The sequence below is a fragment of the Andrographis paniculata genome, unplaced genomic scaffold (genome assembly GCF_009805555.1).
Source record: "Andrographis paniculata isolate CXL003 unplaced genomic scaffold, ASM980555v1 Contig76END, whole genome shotgun sequence".
In the NCBI taxonomy this organism is placed as follows: Eukaryota; Viridiplantae; Streptophyta; class Magnoliopsida; order Lamiales; family Acanthaceae; genus Andrographis; species Andrographis paniculata.
In genome coordinates this window covers 2,386,220-2,407,856 of record NW_026137613.1, presented here as the reverse complement: position 1 = coordinate 2,407,856, position 21,637 = coordinate 2,386,220, and the positions used below count along the sequence as shown (strand labels likewise).

Here is a 21,637-nt window from a genome sequence, read left to right as displayed (position 1 = left end):
TCTGCCTGTAATTGTAATAATAAAATTCTATCATGTAGGGTAACGAATCTTTGAATTGGTGTGGTAGATGAACTTATGACTATAAGGTCGTATATTCAAAACTCTTGCCTGACATTTTCTCAGTTGAATCTGTTGTCTTGGAGATTTATTCAGTGCACACTCGAATTCGAATAGTAGCGATTCAGATTTCATTATATATATATATATATATATATATAATAAACTTCAAAAAAAGCCTTATCTTTTAGAATGGAAAATCCCATTTTACAGATAAGGAGAAACCCTTTGCGTAGTTTAACTTAGCTTCCCCCAGCCATTAATTCCTTCACATTTTTCTTACACACACACACTCTCTCTCTCACTCTATATATACATATATATATATATATGTTTGTCTGTGTGAGAGAGAGAAAGAGAAGAGAAAGATTTAGAGTAAGAGTGGAGTGGAGTTTTGAATTTGGAGTTAATTAATTAAGGATGAGAGTGGCGGTGGTGGGCGGCGGCGTGAGCGGACTGGTGGCGGCGTACGCGGCGGCGGAAGGCGGGGCGGAGGTAGTGGTGTTTGAGAAGGAGGAATACTTGGGAGGGCATGCCAAGACCGTTACCGTTGACGGCGCCACGTCATTGGATCTCGGCTTCATGGTCTTTAATCGGGTCAGTCTTACTTTTTAATTTTTCCACTTATTTTATTTTTTAATTTTAATTCATATGCAATTTTTTTTTTCTCTATTATTCTTTTAAATGTAATTTATGAAAAATATTACAGGAGAAATAAAGAAAAAGAATACTCTATCCCTCTGTTAAAAATAATTCATTTGAGATTAGAAAAAATTAAAAATAAAAAAAATAGTTGAATATATTTTTAAAAATTTAATTAGTAATTAAGGATGATAATGGAAAAGTGTAATAAATGTAATGGTAAATATAGTCAAGTGTTAAATGGATGACAATGGGTCAATGGTCAAGGGTGTGTTTGTTTTGTGTTTGGTTCAAGAAATATTTGTGATATGAAATATAGAGAATTGTGTATATAATATAAGTTAATGAGTGTACATAATATATTAATTTTTTAAAAAAATAAGTTGAAATTTTTTAGAAAAGAAACAAATTTTAAATGTTTAATTTTGTCAAAATTAATAATCTACCAAATTAATAGAAAGATAAAAAAAAAAAAATATGAGTAAATTTGTAGGACGAAGAAAATAGTAAAATTACCATATGAAAGACCACAATAAGATAAAGTATACATAGCAAGATGATATATACTCTCTCCCTTCATTATCAGTGTAGCTATTTTGTTATTTCAATTTGTTAACTTCAATAAATTCAATTTTCTTTATAGTAATAAAAAATACTCTTACATTTCACAAAATAGTACAAATAGTGTCATTATAAAAATAAATTATTTTAAAAGATAAAATACTAATATATTTAAATCAACTTACAAAAAAACAAATAATTATATTGCACCGGACAAAAATAGTATATCATATATATATATATATATACATTACTTTCATTATCCCATCTAAATAGTTAAAAAAAATTACAGTAGCTTAAAACAATAGTATTACATCAATAAATAAGTTTGTGCAAGAGAAAAATAATATTATTGAGTTTAGTAGAATCAGAATGAAGTGTGATATAATATTTTAATAAATAAAAATAAACATGATAGTAATTAGTTATTAAATTAGAACAATATATATATATATATTAAAAAAAAAACTTTTTAGTGGAACAATTCTTAATGGCAAATAAGATTATTCATGTGAGACAGAAGAATGAAAAAATATATATATATATATAAATTTGGGTAAACTGTTTTTCCAGTCCTTTGATTGGACCCCTTATCATTTTAGTCTCGTAATTAGAGCTTGTCGTAAACTAGTCCCATAAGTGAAATTTCGCTGTTTTAGTCCTCCGGCGTCGGAGACGTCCACGTAGCTCGCCAGAGGTGACGTATCCATCATGTCAGCGACACCTGGCGGACACGTGGATTTTTTTATTTTATTTTTTAATTTTTTTTTAAAACTTTTTTTTTTAATTTTATTTTCATTTTTTTATTTTTTTAATTTGGTCCAATTAAAAAAAATTTAAAAAAATAAAAAATAAAAATAAATCCACGTGTCCACCAGGTGTCCCGCTAGGTCCTCGAGCCACACGGGCGTCTCCGGCGCCGAAGGACTAAAACAGCGAAAACTTTTCACTTATGGTACTAGTTTGCGACAGGCTCCACTTACGGGACTAAAATGATAAGAGAATCCAGTTACGAGACTAAAAAAACAGCTTATCCTATAAATTTTAGTAATTTAAAAAATAAAAATAAATATGCAATGGAACAAAAATTATTTGTATACCATCTATGGAAGATGGAGGCAGAATATATTAGGTCACTTATTTATACACAATTTTGTATATACCAATTAAAATTAGATTTTATTTTAAAATTAATTACTTTGTACTCTCGCTTGTAAATATAATTAGATACTTCATTTTTAAATCAAATTAGGCGCTATTGATGATATTGTCCGTATCACAAAATATCACAAAATTTATTGACTATATATTTTATTGCCATTACAAAATATCTACCTAAAAGTCAAAGAATTCATTGTTTATTTGCTCATAGTTTTTTTCTTTTCAATATATTCTTAATATATATATATATTATCATCTAATAAAAATTAATATTCAATATAAAATATAATTTTTTATATTATTAACATTATTTTCTATGTTTTACGTAAAAATAAATAAATAAATTCTTCAAATCAAAATAATAAACAAACAAATCCTTGAAAGCTTTGGGTGTGTTTGGCTTGATTTTTAAATTTTGATTTAAATAATAATTTGATATAATATTTTAAAAAGTATATTTATTTTTATAAAAAGATCATTACAATTGTATATAAAGAAATAATAAAGAGAATATGAAGACATCGGTTATGTATGTTTTCAAAATTATTCTTGACACTATTTATCAATTATTATTTAATTGCTTTTATATAAAATAACTATTTTTTATTTAAAATATTTTATTAAAATTTTATTTTTATACAAAATACTATTTTTAATATTTATTTATATTTAAATGTTTATTAATTTTAAAATTTTCAAAAATTTTATAAAATATCTAAATAAATAATGAAGTAAAATCAAGGTTTAATGCGATGATTTAAGAGAAGAAAAGAACTTCTAAAAATATTTAAAATAATAAATGAAAAAATATAAAATTAAATATAATACTTCTTTTTTGTAAATATATTAATTTTAAACATATTTAAGAAATATAAATTAATTTAATTAAATTTATAACATTTTATACGTAAGATTTGTTCAAAACTTATTTATTTATATATTTTTAAATAAACAGATATTTTTTTATATACATTTAAAATTTCTTATTTTTATAAAAATAATTTATAGGAGTATTAATTATAAATAAATAAATATATTTTATTTTTTTGTATTATATAAAATTTTATTATTTACACATTAATATACACGATATATATTATTGAGATATACTTCCTCCGTTCCAAAACAATAGAGACATTTGGAATGGACACGAAAATTAATAAATAATAATATTATATTGATAATAGGTATAAAAGTATTTTTAAAAGACCAAAATGTTCATACTTTATGTAATTATTGTGAAAAAAGTGAGGATAATTTTGTAAAAAATGTGGTGGTAATGACAAAAAATGAAAATAAAACTATTATTTTGGAACGGATGAAAATGACAAAATGAGATTATTTTGAGATGAAGGGAGTAATTTTTAAAAACGAAAAAAAAAAAATAATTGAAAATATTTTTGAAAATTTAGTTAGTAATTAAAATAAAACAAATGTAATAAAAATAGTATAATTATAGTAAATAAGTATAGAATGAAAACTAATAATCAAATACTACATTTTAAATTATTTTTTACTATTTGTGCTTTGACAAAAAAGTATTATTTTTTACTATTTGTGCTTTGACAAAAATGCAAAAGCTTTGTGAACAAAGAAATTATTATTTTTATATATTAAAAAACAAAAAAGTGTTATAAATTGGACTAAGTATTTATTGTTAGAACAATTATTGGGCTGACTGAGGTAAATCAACATATAATACTATATATATATATATATATATACACATATATAAAGCATAGAACATATTTTTGACCGCACGTAAAAATACAAAATACACAAAACATATTTTAATAACATATAATATAGTTATAAATAGCACAATATATTATTGATTTCAATACAATAAATATATTTATATAACACAATACAATATATAAATTATACAATACATATTTTTATATAAAATAACTTTATATATTGTGATATATAGAAATATACACTGTCTATCCTGATTTGGGATGCAAATTTTAATCCAATTAGCACTTTAACAGAGCTATAATATTGAATTTAAATTCAGTACTGTGGTGAACAATATTATATTTGTTAACAAATAAGATACAATATTACTATTGACAGTGCTCTTAGTAGGAGCAATCTGAACAATTGCTCAGGGCCTCTATTTCAAGAAGGCGCGTATTTTTTAAATTATTAGATACATTACAATTTAATTTAGATTTTATCCCTTATTTTCTCAATCATTATCCGATCTAATTTTCATTTTAAAATTAAATTATAACCTAAATTTTCTAAAATATTTCTATCCTTCTAATTCGTAAATATTTTTAAAGTGCATTATTATTATTAGATATATTAGTTATTAAAAAAACTTAATTTAAATTTTATCTCATATTTTTCTCTACAACTATCCAATCTAATTTTAATTCTAATAAACTTTAACTAGAATTTTTCTAAAATTAGGAGGTGTATTCAATATGGATTTCATCGGACTCTCAAAATCTAGGTGTATTCAATCCAAATTTTAATTTTTTTAAAAAAATTTTGGTATATTCAATCAAGACTTTTAAAAGTCTTTTAAAATTTGGGTGTATTCAATTCAAAATTTAAAAAGTCTTTTAAAATTTGGGCGTATTGAACAATCCATGGACTTTAAAAATCCATGGATTTTGTTGGATTTTTTAATAAAATTGTTAACAAAACTACACTCTATAGAATCTCTTGTTATGAGGTGAGATTTCAATTGATTCTCAAAATTAGTAAAAAATACATAAAATTTTATTTATAGCATTAATAATTATTTATTATTTTATACAAATTTATTATTTTATTATAATAATATAATAACATAAGAAAATTTAAATGTTTAATATAAAATTACAAATATTTTAAAAAGTTTTATATATTTGAAATAATATTCAAAAAATATATATACATATAAAATAACAAATAAACTTGCTCAAATAGTTTGAATTAAAATTATCAGTTTTAATGTTTGGAAATGTCAAATCAAAATTAAATATTCCATAATTTTAATTTATATTTTCTTATTTCGATTTCAGTTCCGTCAGTTCAAAAACCGCCGATTATATTTGACAATGTTAATTTATGTTTATTCCTTTTTAATTATTTTATTTTAAATTTTAATTAATAAAAATTGTAATTTTAATGTGATTTTATTTATAAATATATATTTTTTTTATAAAAATCATATAAATAATAATAATAACAATTAAATAGATTGTTATAAAATAAAAATTAATTACGCTGAATATATGTAATATAATAAATTCGATCAAAATAATACTAACAAAAAATATAAATTTAAAAATAAAATTATTATTAAAATAAAATAAAAGTGAGAATAATAATAAATATATATTCTTTGAGAACTAATGTACTTTTAATATTTTTTTGTTAAATATTTGTAAATTTTTATATACATACAACTGTACTGCATATATTTAAAATTATATTAATCAATAAAAAATATTTAATTTACAAATTTATAAAGTCTAATGAAGTATAGAGAAATCAATAAATAATCCAATCAAACTTATCAAAATCCATATAAATCAATAAACATAATTAATTAAACATAGATTCTATAAAATTTATAAACTCACTCGAGTATACGGACTTTTGAAAACCTAAACAAATCCATTAAAATCCTAATTGAATACACCTATCTTAATCTCAAATCCAATTATAATTCTAATAAATTCTAATTAATTTTTTAAAAAAATTTATCATATATTCTTCACCTCCAGGCCCCACCATGGGCCAATTTTAAACAACTCAGATCATTGATAACTTATTTATGCCTTCTTTGGTGTGTTTGTTTGGGGATTTGGATTTTGAGTTAGAATTTGAATAGTAAAAATTTTGAATTTGAATAGTTGTATGATAGTGATATAAATAGGTGTTGATGTGATAGTTTTGAATGTAAAATTGATTTTTAGTATAATATAAAAAATAAAAAATAGGTGTTTGATTTGATGTTTCTGGAGGGAAAAATTGAATAAATAATGTAAATCCAATCAAATTCCCCAAACAAACACACCCTAATGTATTCGTTCCGTCCACATCACATATTCACTTTTTTTTTTTTTTTGGCTTGTACTATATAATTTTTTTTTAAAAAAAAATTAAAATATGATTATATATTTTAATTAAAATTTAAAATATAATTTATAATTTTAATTAAATTATTTATTTATTTTAATTTTAATTTATAATGATTTTTATTATATAATAATTACATACACTTGTAATTGCTTATTTATTATTTTTTATTATAAACATATTTAAATTAGTTTTATTAAATAATATTATAATTTTCAAAATAATTTTATAATTTTAATAATTATTAGTAAAAATCGTATAAAATTTTAAAATATTGAATGTATTGGTTTTGTATTTTAAATTTAAAATATTTTTAATATTAAATATAAATAATGAATTAGAATATAAAAGAATTAATATTTTATATTGAATTACTAATTTTATTTTTTTAAATGAATAATATATATTAATCACAAATAATGTCAGTATATATATATATATATATATTATGTTAGATACAATAGAACAACTCCATAAAAATTAATATTCCCTCAGCTATAAAATAAAAATGGGCTCATTTACTTACATATTTAATGTTGCCTGTAGTTTTTATTTTTTATTTTAATAGTAAAAAAATAATAAATATGGTATGATTATTTACTAAAAAAATATATTTTTTTTATCACAGAAAATAATGAACCTATTTTGTTTATTTTATTTATTTATTTATTTTTTATAATAGAGAGAGTAGATTGCAGTTATACAAACATTGTAGAGACGATTAGATTAATTGCTAACTAATAAAATGTCAAAAAAAATAAATTTATCATATTTAACTTGAGCTTGCTTATGTTTGGCTGTTGACATAATAAAATATTTAAAAAGTTCTTTGATTCAATAAATTTAATTTGATTTCATTTTTATGTACATACAACCTCTATTATTGGAGTTTGATTTTGATTTATTTATTATACCATTCTCATAATTATATATATATAATCAAAAAATCACATTCAAACGTTGAAATCAAACTAAATTGTTGGATGCAAATCCAAGTCCCACGTTGGAAACGGTGAAGAAAATTACACACTTTATAAGTCCCAAATAAACTTCGCTTTTTGGAGGATATCCAAAAATAAATCCGTGCGGACTCAGCCCAAAACCGTTGACGCATATATTTTACAAAATCCAAAACATTTATAATTATTTTTGTTGTTGCTGTTTATTTATTTATTTTCCTCTTAAAATCACTATTATTCCATATATGATTTCCCAAGCTTGTAGGGAGTCTAAAAATGATTGTAAGTATTAGCACATTATCATAACCTTGATTTCGTATATTAAATTTGATGTTAAATTAGTGTTAGTGTTGTAATATGGGACAGGTGACATATCCAAACATGATGGAATTGTTCGAAAGCCTCGGAGTAGAAATGGAGCTTTCAGATATGTCTTTTTCAGTAAGCTTAGACAACGGTAATGGCTACGAATGGGGCATCCGAAATGCCCTCTCGGGTTTGTTTGCGCAAAAGAAGAACATTCTTAATCCCTACTTCTTGAATATGATTCGAGAAATTATCACATTCAAATCTCATGTCCTAAGGTAATAATATACCTTTGAACAAACATGGAGGTCGATCTACCCTATTTGTCTCTCTCTCTCTCTATATATTCATATTTTAATATTAAATATATATAAAATATGTCAACTTTAAATATATTAAATATGACTGCAGATTTTGTACTCATGCGGCCAAGTCGGTATTATGTTTAAATAAGTTGCTTATTTGATATTTAAAATTTTTTTAAAAAAAATATTGATGCAATATTTATATGAAAATAAATATTTAATTTGATATTTTTAAAGAAAAATATATAATGAATAGTATTGAATGTGCTTGACTGTATATGTTTAGGATGTACTAATTTATGATATACCAAACACAGTTATCTCGAGGAGCTCGACAGCAATCCCGAGATTGGTCGCAGCGAAACGCTCGGAGACTTCATCCGAGCTCGCGGCTATTCCGAGTTATTTCAGAAGGCTTATCTTGTAAGAAATGATCATAGGATTTTGTAAAATTTTCGCGGAAGTTTTGAATCTTGATCATTTTAATTACTAGTGTTGTATATATTTTCCAGATTCCAGTATGTGGTTCGATATGGTCGTGCTCAAGCGAAGGAGTGCTCGGATTTTCAGCGTATTCTATACTTTCATTTTGTCGCAATCACCATTTATTACAGGTAACATCAATAGTACTTATGTTAAGACAATGTTGTACTAAGACAATGTGCTTAAACTAAAGATTTCACGGTCGAAACCGTGTGCAGCTATTCGATCGACCTCAATGGCTCACTGTGAAAAACCGATCAAAAACCTACGTCGATAGGGTGAGGATTTTTCCTACTTCTTTGCTACATCTTCGCGGACGAAAAAGTTAAAATTGAATATGTTAATGATCAATGACATATATATATATATATAAAATACGATTATACGACGAAAATTAAATACTCTGTGTAAATTTTATTGCATCGATAACAAATGCGCGTAGGTAAGAGAAGTGCTCGAGCGACGAGGTACCCAAATAAGATTGAGTTGCGAAGTGTTGCATGTTTCGGCGAATGAGGACAGTGAGTACCAAGTTGGATCGAGTTTTGACTAGACATTCGAAACTATGGATTATTACAATAGATGGAAATTTCTCCAATCATCTTTGGCAGGTTGTTTCGTAAGATGTAAGGATGGGTTCGAGGACGTGTTCGATGGCTGCATAATCGCTGCGCACGCTCCTGATGCTTTGAAAATGTTAGGGGACGAGGCGACGTTCGATGAACGAAGAATACTTGGTGCGTTTCGATATGCCTACAGGTTTGTTTTCTTCCCTTTCCTTGTCTTAAGTGTTCTTCAAAAGAATCGGCATTGCTAGTGAGCTTTGTCCTAATTCTTACAAAGATTCGACGATAGCCATTGAGTCTGAACATCTCTCTTTTCACACCGATCCATTGTTCTTTAACCATTCTTGGCAGTGATATTTACCTTCATCGCGACGAAAGTTTGATGCCCCGAAACCCGGCAGCGTGGAGCGCTTGGAACTTCCTCGGATCTGTAAACGACAAAGTTTGCGTAACGTATTGGCTCAACATACTACAGGTTGTATAAGTACTATGTGTCTGTTCATTGCAGCCTAAGATCTGTGTCCTAACATTTGCACCAAAACAGAACATTAGTGTTTCAGGGCATCCTTTTCTGGTGACACTAAATCCGCCGTCTACGCCGGATAAAACTCTGCTTAAGTGGTCGACTGGCCACCCGATCCCCTCTGTCGCCGCAACGAAGGCTTCCTCCGAGCTCCATCTCATTCAAGGAAAGAGGCGAATATGGTTTTGTGGAGCTTATCAAGGTACGGATCATAAATCACATGTTTACTTTAATGGATTATCGCATTGCGCTTATACTTTATCCGTGTAAAGACTAGTCCTTTCGACGAATGTAAACACGACACCGTTTTTATTTCAGGTTACGGCTTTCATGAAGATGGATTGAAGGTATTTGCAAGAACTTCTATTTGCTAGTTTCTTACATGTATGTAGTTATCGAACAAGATGTTCCATTTGTGTTTCACCTCGTACTTTGTCTGCACCGTACTGATTTTCGGACATTTTTCTTTCTTTCTTTCTTTCTTGGTTTCTTTCCTTTTTTTTTTCAATAAAATATGTTAGGAATAGTTGTAGTATTGATTAGCACTAATCACCTCGCTACTGATTAGTTCTAATAAACACATGAAAATAGAAAGGCAATACATAGTTTCAATTAATACCATATATAAATTGTGCTGACAATTTATACTTTACAATGTGTGCTATATGGACATGTCTATTGTACTAATATCAACGTTAGTATATCAGTATGTGCTATATGGGGGAATCGTATCAAATAAGTACATATAATATATACAAGCAAAACATGTTCTTATTACAGAGAACATATGCTATGTGCTATATGAACATGTCAATATATATATATATATGTTGTATAAGAGTATGTCATGTGCTAAAATCAACTGTTATGTGTGATGTATGTGATTATAGCATGTGCTGAATTTGTATTATATTCATATAAAAAATGTACTGCTGCCAAAAGTAATATGGTGTGCTGTAGTTGTCACGGGTATATAAACAATGATCATCATATACTATCGGGTTAAATATTGATTTGTATTATGTCAACATATGTCTTGTGCTATTATTTTATAATATGTCAATAATTCATATTTTATAATTTAAATTCAGCAGTGTAACCGCCTCCAATATGTTGCATATAGTCATGCAATATGCTGAATATATATATATATATGAAATGTTGATTTGGCGCGTGTCGAATACTAATCTTCTAGTCCTTAAATAGGCAGGTTTGCAAGCTGCAAACGGCATTCTACGAAGAAACTTGGCGCTCCGAAATAACCCTAAACACATGGTACCATCGTGGCTGGAAACCGGAGCTCGCCTACTAGTCACAAGGTTTCTCAAAAGTTTCATCGCCACCGGTTGCATCATGTGAGTTCCCGCAATTCTTGTTATTACAACATATTGTATTTGGCTTCGCAGAAGAGTGCCGGGGGCAGATTATTTATTGCATAAATATATAATACAGAGCTGATGTGGTGCAACAGTCTACTCGAAGATGGCGGCACCATCTTCACATTCCAAGGAGCGACAAAGAAGAGCCTCTTAAAAGTGTCTTTGAGGATTCACTCCCCACTCTTCTATTCCAAGGTAATGCTCGCATTGAATAACTTGAAATTCTCCAACCAAATAGATTTAAGACTAACTAGGTACTTTGTGTTTCGATTCTAGGTTGCAATGGAGGCGGATTTAGGCCTCGCCGACGCCTACATTAACGGGGATTTCTCCTTTGTCGATAAGAGCGAAGGTCTCCTCAATCTTTTCATGGTAAGAAAAGGACATCATGTGTTGTTTGTAAACTTTCTCGATATATATGACCATTTACTAAAGCTTTCACCTTACTTATCAACAATAATTCTTTATCAACAAATATGGGATGGGATCATCAGTCCCTTATACAAAGAGATATATATACATTATATGCAGATATAATATGTGATACGTAAATATATTATATATATACATACATTATATGTATTTATATATCATATATATATATATATATACACAATGTGTATTAGAGGGGGTGGGAAGGGGGCTGGTGATCCTATCCCATTAAATACTAATCTTCATTTAAAATGTTACCTCTTTTTTTGCTCCCTCAAGTGTTAAGACAAGGTTTTGCAGATATTTGTTGCCAACAGAGATTTGAAAACTTCTGCCTCAGACAATATGAAGCGGAAGAGGTAAGAACAAACTTGAGGCATTCTTCTGTATCTATGCAAATTTATACGTCTTTGCAAGAATGTAAGCTATGTCTTAAATAACGAACGAAGGGGTTGGTGGACGCCGTTGCTTCTAACATCTGCGGTCGCCTCAGCAAAGTATTTCTTCCAACATGTGTCGAGACAGAACACGCTCACTCAGGCGCGCCGCAACATCTCAAGACATTACGACCTAGTAACTCTTCCTTGATCGCTCGAATGCATTGTTGATGTTTTGAAAGCATACAAAAAAATAATAATAACCATAGCTCATTTTCATATATATGTACGTATTGTTTTCCAGAGCAACGAACTCTTCGCTTTGTTTTTAGACGAAACGATGACATACTCTAGCGCAATCTTTAAGGTAAAGAGTATCCTCTGCCTTTTAGCAACTCCTCTCTTTGTAATAACCTTACAACATAGTAAATAATTCATATTCTTTTATCTCTTCTGTCCAAAGGCTCGAGGCGAAGACTTGAAGATTGCACAGCTCCGAAAAACTTCTGTACTAATTGAAAAGGTGAGATATATATATATATATCTATGAGGATGGTTAGGGTGGTGATTTGGACTACTTAGTTACTTAGCATATAAAAAGGCAAATGCTTTTTGCTTTGAAACTATTTGCTTGTCATATATTGTCAGTTTATATTATATTGCAATTATATTATGTTAATATAAACCAAGTGTTGTCATTGTATGTGCTGTTTGTAACTAAATGCTGATCTGATCCAATCAACCCGATAATACTTATATAGCATCATTTCCCTATACAAGAGATCGATCATCATAATTTTATTACATTGCAGGCAAGAATTAGTAAACATCATCACATTTTGGAAATAGGATGTGGCTGGGGAACCTTGGCGATCGAAGTTGCTAAACGAACCGGCTGCGACTACACGGGCATCACCCTGTCCGAACAGCAGCTCGAATATGCTGAAAGAAAAGTAAAAGAAGCTGGCCTTCAGGTGAAAAAGAAAAACATACATATAGGCTCGATTTAAATGAGTTGAGCGCAATCTTTTTTTTTTTTTTTTTTTATCCTTTTTGTATTTACCATACGACCTGTGGTTTAGGATCGTGTAAAGTTCATTCTTTGCGACTATCGCCAGCTGCCCGGTGCCAAGAAATACGACAGGATCATATCGTGGTAAACTTCTTACACTGACATCCTAAGTTGTCCTGAAACTTCCGCAATCTGTTAGGCATTGTAATAACATTGTGTGCAGTGAGATGTTAGAAGCAGTGGGGCACGAATTCATGGAGAATTTTTTCGGTTGTTGCGAGTCTGTGTTAGCAGAAGACGGTCTGCTCGTTCTTCAGGTTAGTCCAGCAAGCAACAATTCAATCGAATATATATATATAGATATACACATATAGTTCTTACATCAAGTGTGTCAATCAATCCTTTTTATTACATTCTTATTTCTTCCTAATAGTGTAATTCGACGCTGTTTTGCTCCTCAGTTCATATCGATACCTGATCATAGGTACGACGAGTACAGGCAAAGTTCGGATTTTATTAAAGAATACATATTCCCGGGAGGTTGCCTTCCTTCGCTCAGCCGAGTGACATCTGCCATGGCTTCTTCATCGAGACTTTGGTACGTATATATACATATATATATCTGTAGAACTGCGATTTTGCGGAAAAAAACAACCAAACAACTTAACGATCATAATGTATGTGTGTCGATGCAGTGTGGTGCACCTTGAAGACATAGGAATTCATTACTATCCAACTCTCCGAATTTGGCGAGAAAATTTCCTCAAAAATCAACGGTAATACCGAATCAAGAAAATTGCATTCTTACACACGTTCCGCGTTTTGGTTTTGCATAAATCCCCCCATTACATTATCGTGCTTGGCTCGATTTTGCGTAAATAAATTGAATCAAGTTGATTCACCCCAATGAGCATGTCTTAACGATATATGTTGTGTTGTATTATATTTGCATAAATGCTAAGATGTTTGTACATATACTGCTAATATGTGATTGATATATATATTGTGATTATATATTATGTTCGTATGTTGTATGTTGTGTGAACTATTTCAATATGTATATCTATTCGAACCAATTGTGTCATTAACATCTTGTTCGAACATATCTGTGGTTACAGACAAATCCAGGACTTGGGATTCGATGAAAAGTTCATCAGGACATGGGAATACTATTTTGACTATTGTGCAGCAGGATTCAAAACATGTACTCTTGGAAATTATCAGGTAATGTTTTCTTATCCATTTCATCGTAATCTTATCTTCTCAGAAATCTTAGTCTCGCGGTGTCTCGATAGATTGTTTTCAGTCGACCGGGAAACGCGGAGATATTTGGCGATCCATACAAGCCCGTGCCGGCTGCTTATTGACATTCTATTCATGGGAAGTTTTGAAGTTAATGAGAGCTCTACTTCCTACTCAAATTCAAGAACACCAAAATTTCAATTTATTGTAATAAGATCGATCAAGAGTGTACTTGCACCTTTTGAGTTTGCAATCTTTTCGGCAAACAAAACCTGTTTGTAATGGCAAATCAAACTTCCAATAGAAGAGAAGCAAATAAAAGGTTTTCATAAAAAAGAATAAAAATTAAAGTTTTCATTATGTAAATACCAAAGCATGAATTAGTAACGGCATCCAATTTTTTTAAAAAAGAAGAAGAAAAACAAACAATCCTCGGCATAAATTTCTTCAAAACTGTTGGATCGAACATATGAATTTCTATCTAACATTTATTTTCACTTCAAAGACATTAAAATTAAAATTACAAAAATATTAAAATATATATTCTAAGGAATGAATACGATACGATGAAGTTCGTAGACCAGAGAGGAAATAGTATATTTTTAATTGCTCGCTAAAAATCATTCGTATCATTTCTCACATTCATTTTGTTTACTCTCTCTCTCTCAAAATAATCATAAATAAAAATGATACGATGTTATCTTGTTACCGCTATTACAAGGAACCGGATGCACCAAATGATCGGTTAGTTGAGAGTGACTTCTCGCCAGCCCTCCCGACCCATAACCATGATCCCCCAATGCCTGGGCTTTATCTACAAACAAAGAAAATACATTGCTCTCAAGCTTCAAGATCTTAGAGTATAACCAAAACTAATCGATAGAAGTTATTGATCAGTAGAAGAAAATTTTACCTCTCATGAAACCACGAGGAAGAACAAAGATTGAGTTTGTGCTCTATCACATTATTCTGCAATCGCAATAATCCCAATCTCGGTCGTCATCTGAGTCACTCGCTTCACTGCAAGTCGCGAGACACAAAAATTGCTCAATTAGGACGACAAGGATTTGTTGGCATGTGTAAACAAATAGAGAATACCATATATATATTGAACAAATTTTGTGCATGCCTACGCCGTTTTTCTAATAAATCGGAACTAACATATCTAACCAGCCATCAATCTATCCTCTTTCATTCTACAATTCCTATGTTGTCTTCATCAAATGAAAATATACATATATAGATCGAAAATAATCGAAGATAGTTACCTGGGCCAGAACTCCAAAATCTCGACAAGATCGGCGCCGTTGTCATCCGTCCACTTAACCGTCCTATTAGGTTTCTCAATCCTGCCTTCATCTGAGGGCAGCAACGCCTGCGACTCATTGTCGATATTCTCAATCGGGACATCCTTCGGGCACTCCGAGCTATTCTTACATTCGTTGACATTCCTGTCTCTGCCATTCATTTTCCTCTAAGAAAATCTCAAATTTTCAAAAAGGTTAGCCCCCACAATGGGCAGAGCCATTCAATCTCTGAATCCCTTTATTCAAATCAACGAATATCAATGGAAGATTCAACAACCAAATGGATCTGAACATGAAATAAAAGATCCCTTCATGTATCAACAAATCTGAAAACATATGTAAGGATTTAAGAAGAAAAAAAAAATCTAGATTTCACTTGTTAGAATAAATGAGGTAATAATATGAAATGCAGGTCGAAAATGACGAGGGATCAAGAAAGAGGACAAGTGTGTAAAATATTAGATAATATTAAGGTAAATGTAATGAAATTGTTTAATGCTGCAAATTCAGGAAAAATAAATAAATTTTATTACTAAAAATAATGATCGGTCAAGCAGCGCCGCTGAATTATCCTGCATTGCATATACCAAGCAACACTGTCCTCACTGTTCTTTAAAGAGCTCACGGCCGATTATCATTCTTCGAATTTCACTGGTTCCAGCTCCGATTTCATATAATTTGGCGTCCCGGAGAAGGCGACCGGTTGGATATTCGTTTACATAGCCATTCCCACCCAGACATTGAATTGCCTGAAACACAAACATGGTCACAAATCTTCGAATACATCATATTTAACATAACAGTATTTCTTATTGAACTGATACGAAATTTCACGGGAAGTTATAGACCTGAAGAGCAACTTGTGTGGCTCTTTCAGCTGCACAGAGTATCACACCAGCACAGTCCTGAAAGTCGTGCGTGTGAATCGAATTTGAAAAAAATAAATAAAACAGAGAGATAACGAAGATCGTCACATTATCACGCACACCTTTGGATTGATGTTTGCGCTGTCACAATCCCTTGCAACCGAGTACACATACGACCTGTAATTTATACCTTTCTTAGAATGTAAAATGGATAAATGTCAACTCTGCAAGTATTTTCGAGTCAGAATCATCCACCTTGAAGATTGTAATGATGTATACATATCAGCAACCTTTCCCTGCATTTAATAGAGTTAACAAGTTTTGTAAGGTTTCAATGAACGACTAGGGAATAAATTGCAGTCTACAGAAATATTTTTGTTCGAACCTGTATAAACTGAAACTCCCCAATCGGTTTGCCAAATTGTTCGCGCTGCTTAACATATGGAAGAACTTCATCGAGACATGCCTGCATGATTCCAAGGGGGCCTGCTGCCAAAACAAGCCTCTCCAGATCTAAACCCGACATCATGACATAAACTCCTGGTACACGTTTCGAATCAGAGACTTATCGAAGGAACTTTCGGATCATATAGAAACTCATGCTTCAATCAATTTTCGATCTAAAAAACAAAAAAACAGGAAGAAAACATTTCCAAGTTCAACAAAACTACTCGTGAACTAATAACTCTGATAAGACTCAAAACTGATATTAAAAATTCTCAAGCATATGCCTCCTAACCAGAAGAATGCCCCAAATAAATCGTACGAACTTTTACTAGCAACGAAGAATAAATATATTAAGATGTAAGAAGAAAATGCTGGATTACTATCGGTGGCTCCGGTTATATGCTGTCACAACAGAGGTAAATACCCAAATGGCGTCACAATATCAAACTCATGTTGCCATCATAAATACCTTTTCCTTCCTTTCCCAGAATGTTTTCTTCAGGAACAAAGCAATTTTCGAAAACAAGTTCACATCTGCAATATTTCGATACATAATACTCAGATATTTCTCTGCTTATGTAACAAAACACAGCTACGGAAAAGTAAAAACTACTGATTTTATAACACTCACGTATCACTTCCACGCATTCCCAGTTTGTCCAGTTTCTGTGCAGTACTAAAGCTGCATTAAACCAATCAGAGAAGAACCTTTGAGTCAGCCCATAACTGACAAACATACCATATGTTCGGCGTAAATATATTTTCATTCTCAAAATTTCCATCTCTAACCAAACAGAAGTATCAGCTGTCATTTGAGTAGCAGAGAAAAAGATATATTTCACCAGTTTTATTTCGATAATTTAAAGGTTATAACTATATGAACTTGCACGGATTTCGTCTGATGGATCTGTATTCTACAAAAATACACAATCTCAATCCAATAGCCTGGACCGAACGTCAAGCACTACTGTAAGACTGGTCATATATAACTTTTTTCAATATCAGAAAAGGAGCCATACCCGGGCATGCCCTTCTCTATGATAAAAGCTGTTATTCCTTTCGAGTGGGCTGACATATCTGTTTTGGCATAGACAACCTGATCCAATCTAAGTAAAATTGAGAAAATAATATTATGAATTCAGACTCAAATTATAGCGATAATTCTCAGTACAGCCACGAGAGTTTTACGTATTGGAGCATGTATGCAACGAATCAATGCATTTGAAGAGCACTAGTCGACCTCCTCAGCAGAGTATAGGATATCAAGATATATTCGAACTTTAGTGCTAAGGTAAGTTTTACAAAGTTTCCATCTATAAAACTTTTCTTCGAAATATTCTGGAAGATTTCAAACAAATTACTAGACCATACTATGCACATTATGCTGCTCCACTCGAAGTGTGTGTCAATTATATCAAAGTTCTAAATTTTTGGAAAACTACTTAAGACTTATAAAAACAAAATAATATGATACGTTCTTCAATATCATATATCTCATACATTTTTCAATAATAAAGAACAAAATCAAAATTACATCGAATTCGTCAGTGATCAAAATCACTTCTCTCTCCAATTTCTATTCTCACTATTCAAATAAAAATATAATATGATATTTTTACAAGATACTATACATATAGATGATTTATCATTAAAGCCTCTGTCACACTGATATTTCAAAGGCTTCAGAATAATTAAGAGAACTGATGTATCTATTTGGTAGATAAATTTTGATTTTGTTTCTAGGAAACACAGTCATGCCAAATGCATTAAAATACTTCGATAAACCAACAAAATTGAACATAAAATAAATAAATAAATTATTCATGAAATGCGCACCAGTGTTTGAGCAGTAGGACCATTTGTGCACCACATCTTATTTCCATTGAGAATGTAACCATCAGAAGTACGATCAGCTCTACATTTCATGCTAACGACATCCGAGCCAGCTAGGTATATAAACAAAGTTACTTAGCTCACAGTAAGTGAAAATTAACTGTGGTTTGTATGTACGAGAAGATTTAGGTGAAAAACATTACCATTAGGTTCACTCATAGCAAGAGCTCCGACATGCTCCCCAGAGATTAGCTTCATCCAAAATAATGACGAGCGAAAGATAGATCAGCACACAGGCATAAGTATACATAGGTATAATTTAAACGATATATCATGAAGTAAGAAGCCAAGCACGCAAACATAATATTGAGACGGTGAGACCAACTGTCACAGGAAGCAGTTGTAAAAAAAAAAAACAAAAAACAAAGAATGTATTAGCATTAGTATTTGATTAAATTGATCACCTTAAACGCTGCAATAATGTGACCCATAATCTTTCTCATCATAAGGTTTGTTGAAATATAAAATAAAAATAAAAATGATATAATCTCAACGCTCTGGGGAGAGTGATCAAATAAAGTTATCAGAACCTCTAAAAACTTTCAAACTCAACCAAAAAATAAAAAGATAAGAACTTAGATCGAGATAATCAAAATTGTGAATCCAATAGAACTTATGTAGAAGCTAACGGGAGAGGCGAATGTAAAAACCTTTGGCAAGTACTTTTGCTTCTGTGCAGGAGTTCCATTCCTCACCTTCAAATCATAAAATGTGTAAGGCTTAATAGATAGAACAAAAGCTCATTTGGAATTCAAACTTAACAGTAAGTAAATTACCAATTGATTGATGCATAGATTAGAATGTGCACCATAAGAAAGGCCAACAGCCCCTGATGCGCGGCTAATTTCCTCCATAGCTATGCAGTGGTACAAATATCCGAGGCCAAGTCCACCATACTCCTCTGTAACATCCAACTGAACGTTAGGTACACTTTACATGTTCCCAGTTGATGAAAAAACCCAAAAGAAACCGACAACAAGAGGACTGGCCATTCATAGCTGCTTTCACTAATAAACTTTTCATCTAATCATTATGAAATATGCATAATAACTCATTAAATCTGTGTTGGAACACATTACTGCATTGGAAGAATCCTTAGATATTTACTTTGTTAGTTTCGAAGATAACAAGATCATTTTTTGCTTCCAAAATCAATTATAGAATTAGATGGCAAATTAATTATTACCTGGAGCAGTGATTCCATGGAGGCTAAAATCCCCCATCAATTTCCACAAATTCACATCCTGGAAGGGTTAAAAAAGTTCAAGAAATCACGTTTCAACGAAATCATGCTTCATACAATGATGTGAAACAGGACTATATCACACAACCTGTGGAAAATTATTCGATCTGTCTATTTTCGAGGCATGTGGAGCAATGTTTTCTCGAGCAAACTGAGCAACACTTTCTTTAAACTGCCAAAATTGCAATGAAATCAATCTTAAAGAGCAAGTGGAGTTGTAAGAAGATCCCAACCTCGAATGCAACTAAAGGAGGCAATTATGCACTCCCCTGTTTCGTCTAAATAAAATTTCAAACAGAGTATCAAGTCATTCCTACAATTATATCACAATATCCAAGCAGCTTCTAGCCAAAATATATGTCCATTCCTTCAAGGTGTAAGAGTATTTGTTTACATTTTTCGAGTACATTTTTCGCACTATGTATCCTATAACAAAATATCTTTCCTTTCTAAACTTCATCACATCCAACAATACAATTGGTTTACATGTTTTCTCTATTTTGACACTATAAATTAAAAACAAAAAATCATATCATATTGGACGCTGTTTTTCATTTAAAATCACATAAAAAAGTCAAAATAAACTATCTATTTAATACACTTCTAGAAATTTTGACAACATTCATCAAAATTAATATTTTTCAAAAACTATCATATCAAATACTTACATCCTCTTATAAAACAAGAAATCAAATACTTAAATTTTTACTATTTTCAAAATTTTCCGAAACTTAAATGATCAAATACCTATGGTTGTGCTTGTTTGGGGAATTACAGGGAGGGATTTTTCACGACTCAACTAATTTTCTTAAAAAAAATGCGTAGAATCAATCAACTATTTTAATTCAAAATTTTACTGGCGAAACCACAAAACACCAAATAAACACACCCTATATTTTATTCAATTTATTTTACTATTTTCAAATCTCTCCGAAGCTTTTCCAAAACATATCTTCAACTCAAATTTTTGCATAAAGCACAGTTTGCAACCTCAGAATCACTATTTTATAATAACAATAATAATAATTAAACTTTTTTAAGAATCTCCCGCCATGATATTGCTTGTCTTCAAGGGGTAAACAATTAGAAACCTAACAATTCTACACTCTCACCGAACAGAACCCCCAACCAAGCGAAACTCAAAGAACCGAACAATCCCATCGCTATTGCAAAAAGCAAGCAGCAAAGATCAATTAACCAGAAACTTACTTAATCTTAAGAATTCCAGCAAAACCATAAACCCAATCCAACACAAAACCAATCAAAACATAAACATAAACATTAACATAAACAGACGTTCGACCGCACAGGACAAAATTACGAAAAATACCTGCTTCTGAGTATCATCGAATAGAAGAGAAGTAGAGAAAGCAGCAGCAGCGGATTGGCGCTTGATTAGCGAAGCAGTGAGGGGTCTCAGCGCAAACAATCTCTGCATCTTCTTCTTGGAAGAGTTGGAGAGAAAGAAGAGCGAACACGCAACAGAAGGCAGAAGGCAGGGAATGATCAGGAGGGGGCGGGCGGGTCTCGTCTCTAGGGGTTGGAAAAAATATACATAATTGCCGCATATATAAGACCCAAAAATACCGAACGAATACATATTCGTTATCTAAATTGAAATGTTTGTATATATCCAAATATGGTGTGTTTGGTTGAAGGATTGCGGGGAAATTTACTATTCACACCCATATTTTTTAAAAAAAAAATATATAAAATCAAATATTTATTTTTTATTTTTTAAAGTTTATAACTAATTAATTTAATTAAAATTAAAAATTAAATTACAAAATTAA

General features: G+C 30.4%; 2 protein-coding genes across 5 annotated transcripts; one reads left to right on the top strand and one right to left on the bottom strand.

Annotated features, from left to right (window-relative positions):
• The first annotated feature begins 235 nt into the window (after positions 1-235).
• LOC127266436 (uncharacterized) lies at positions 236-14,454 on the top strand. Of its 2 annotated transcripts, XM_051296685.1 has the most exons (24): positions 237-654; positions 7,830-8,047; positions 8,392-8,497; positions 8,587-8,688; positions 8,776-8,835; positions 9,000-9,078; positions 9,169-9,316; positions 9,475-9,598; positions 9,668-9,848; positions 9,965-9,993; positions 10,853-11,001; positions 11,118-11,220; positions 11,302-11,397; positions 11,758-11,816; positions 11,907-12,030; positions 12,139-12,201; positions 12,298-12,357; positions 12,647-12,808; positions 12,917-12,990; positions 13,070-13,163; positions 13,308-13,444; positions 13,542-13,622; positions 13,965-14,070; positions 14,142-14,290. In XM_051296685.1, exons 1-24 carry the CDS (start codon positions 478-480, stop codon positions 14,211-14,213), a joined length of 2,604 nt encoding a protein of 867 aa, XP_051152642.1. In that variant the 5' UTR covers positions 237-477; the 3' UTR covers positions 14,214-14,290. The 2 variants fall into 2 exon arrangements, with proteins under 2 accessions (XP_051152641.1, XP_051152642.1); XM_051296684.1 differs by having other exon boundaries at positions 236-654; positions 13,965-14,454.
• Positions 14,455-14,660: 206 nt separating this feature from the next.
• On the bottom strand, positions 14,661-21,395 carry LOC127266437 (isovaleryl-CoA dehydrogenase, mitochondrial). Of its 3 annotated transcripts, none has more exons than XR_007842139.1 (18): positions 21,175-21,395; positions 19,933-20,016; positions 19,788-19,845; positions 19,378-19,502; positions 19,252-19,296; positions 18,745-18,793; positions 18,545-18,654; positions 17,728-17,804; positions 17,340-17,390; positions 17,178-17,242; positions 16,647-16,801; positions 16,517-16,557; positions 16,384-16,438; positions 16,244-16,300; positions 15,929-16,144; positions 15,357-15,721; positions 15,002-15,108; positions 14,661-14,902 (listed from the first exon to the last, which is right to left on the bottom strand). XR_007842139.1 is itself a non-coding variant. In XM_051296686.1 (15 exons), the coding sequence occupies exons 1-15, from the start codon at positions 21,280-21,282 to the stop codon at positions 15,998-16,000; spliced, it is 1,227 nt and encodes a 408-aa protein (XP_051152643.1). In that variant the 5' UTR covers positions 21,283-21,395; the 3' UTR covers positions 15,841-15,997. The 3 variants fall into 3 exon arrangements, 1 of the variants encoding a protein (XP_051152643.1); XR_007842140.1 differs by having other exon boundaries at positions 15,357-15,681; XM_051296686.1 differs by lacking the exons at positions 14,661-14,902; positions 15,002-15,108; positions 15,357-15,721 and having other exon boundaries at positions 15,841-16,144.
• Positions 21,396-21,637: the final 242 nt, after the last annotated feature.

Excerpts from the sequence above, each read along its gene's own strand:
- LOC127266436 (XM_051296684.1), top strand. The coding sequence starts at position 478 with ATGAGAGTGGCGGTGGTGGGCGGCGGCGTGAGCGGACTGGTGGCGGCG. Across the intron at positions 9,079-9,168 it reads TGTTTCGGCGAATGAGGACA|GTTGTTTCGTAAGATGTAAG; the intron begins GTGAGTACCAAG and ends CATCTTTGGCAG. Across the intron at positions 13,164-13,307 it reads ACGGTCTGCTCGTTCTTCAG|TTCATATCGATACCTGATCA; the intron begins GTTAGTCCAGCA and ends TTTGCTCCTCAG.
- LOC127266437 (XM_051296686.1), bottom strand. The coding sequence starts at position 21,282 with ATGCAGAGATTGTTTGCGCTGAGACCCCTCACTGCTTCGCTAATCAAG. Across the intron at positions 19,846-19,932 it reads GATCGAATAATTTTCCACAG|GATGTGAATTTGTGGAAATT; the intron begins GTTGTGTGATAT and ends TAACCCTTCCAG. Across the intron at positions 17,805-18,544 it reads GTCCTACTGCTCAAACACTG|GTTGTCTATGCCAAAACAGA; the intron begins GTGCGCATTTCA and ends AGATTGGATCAG.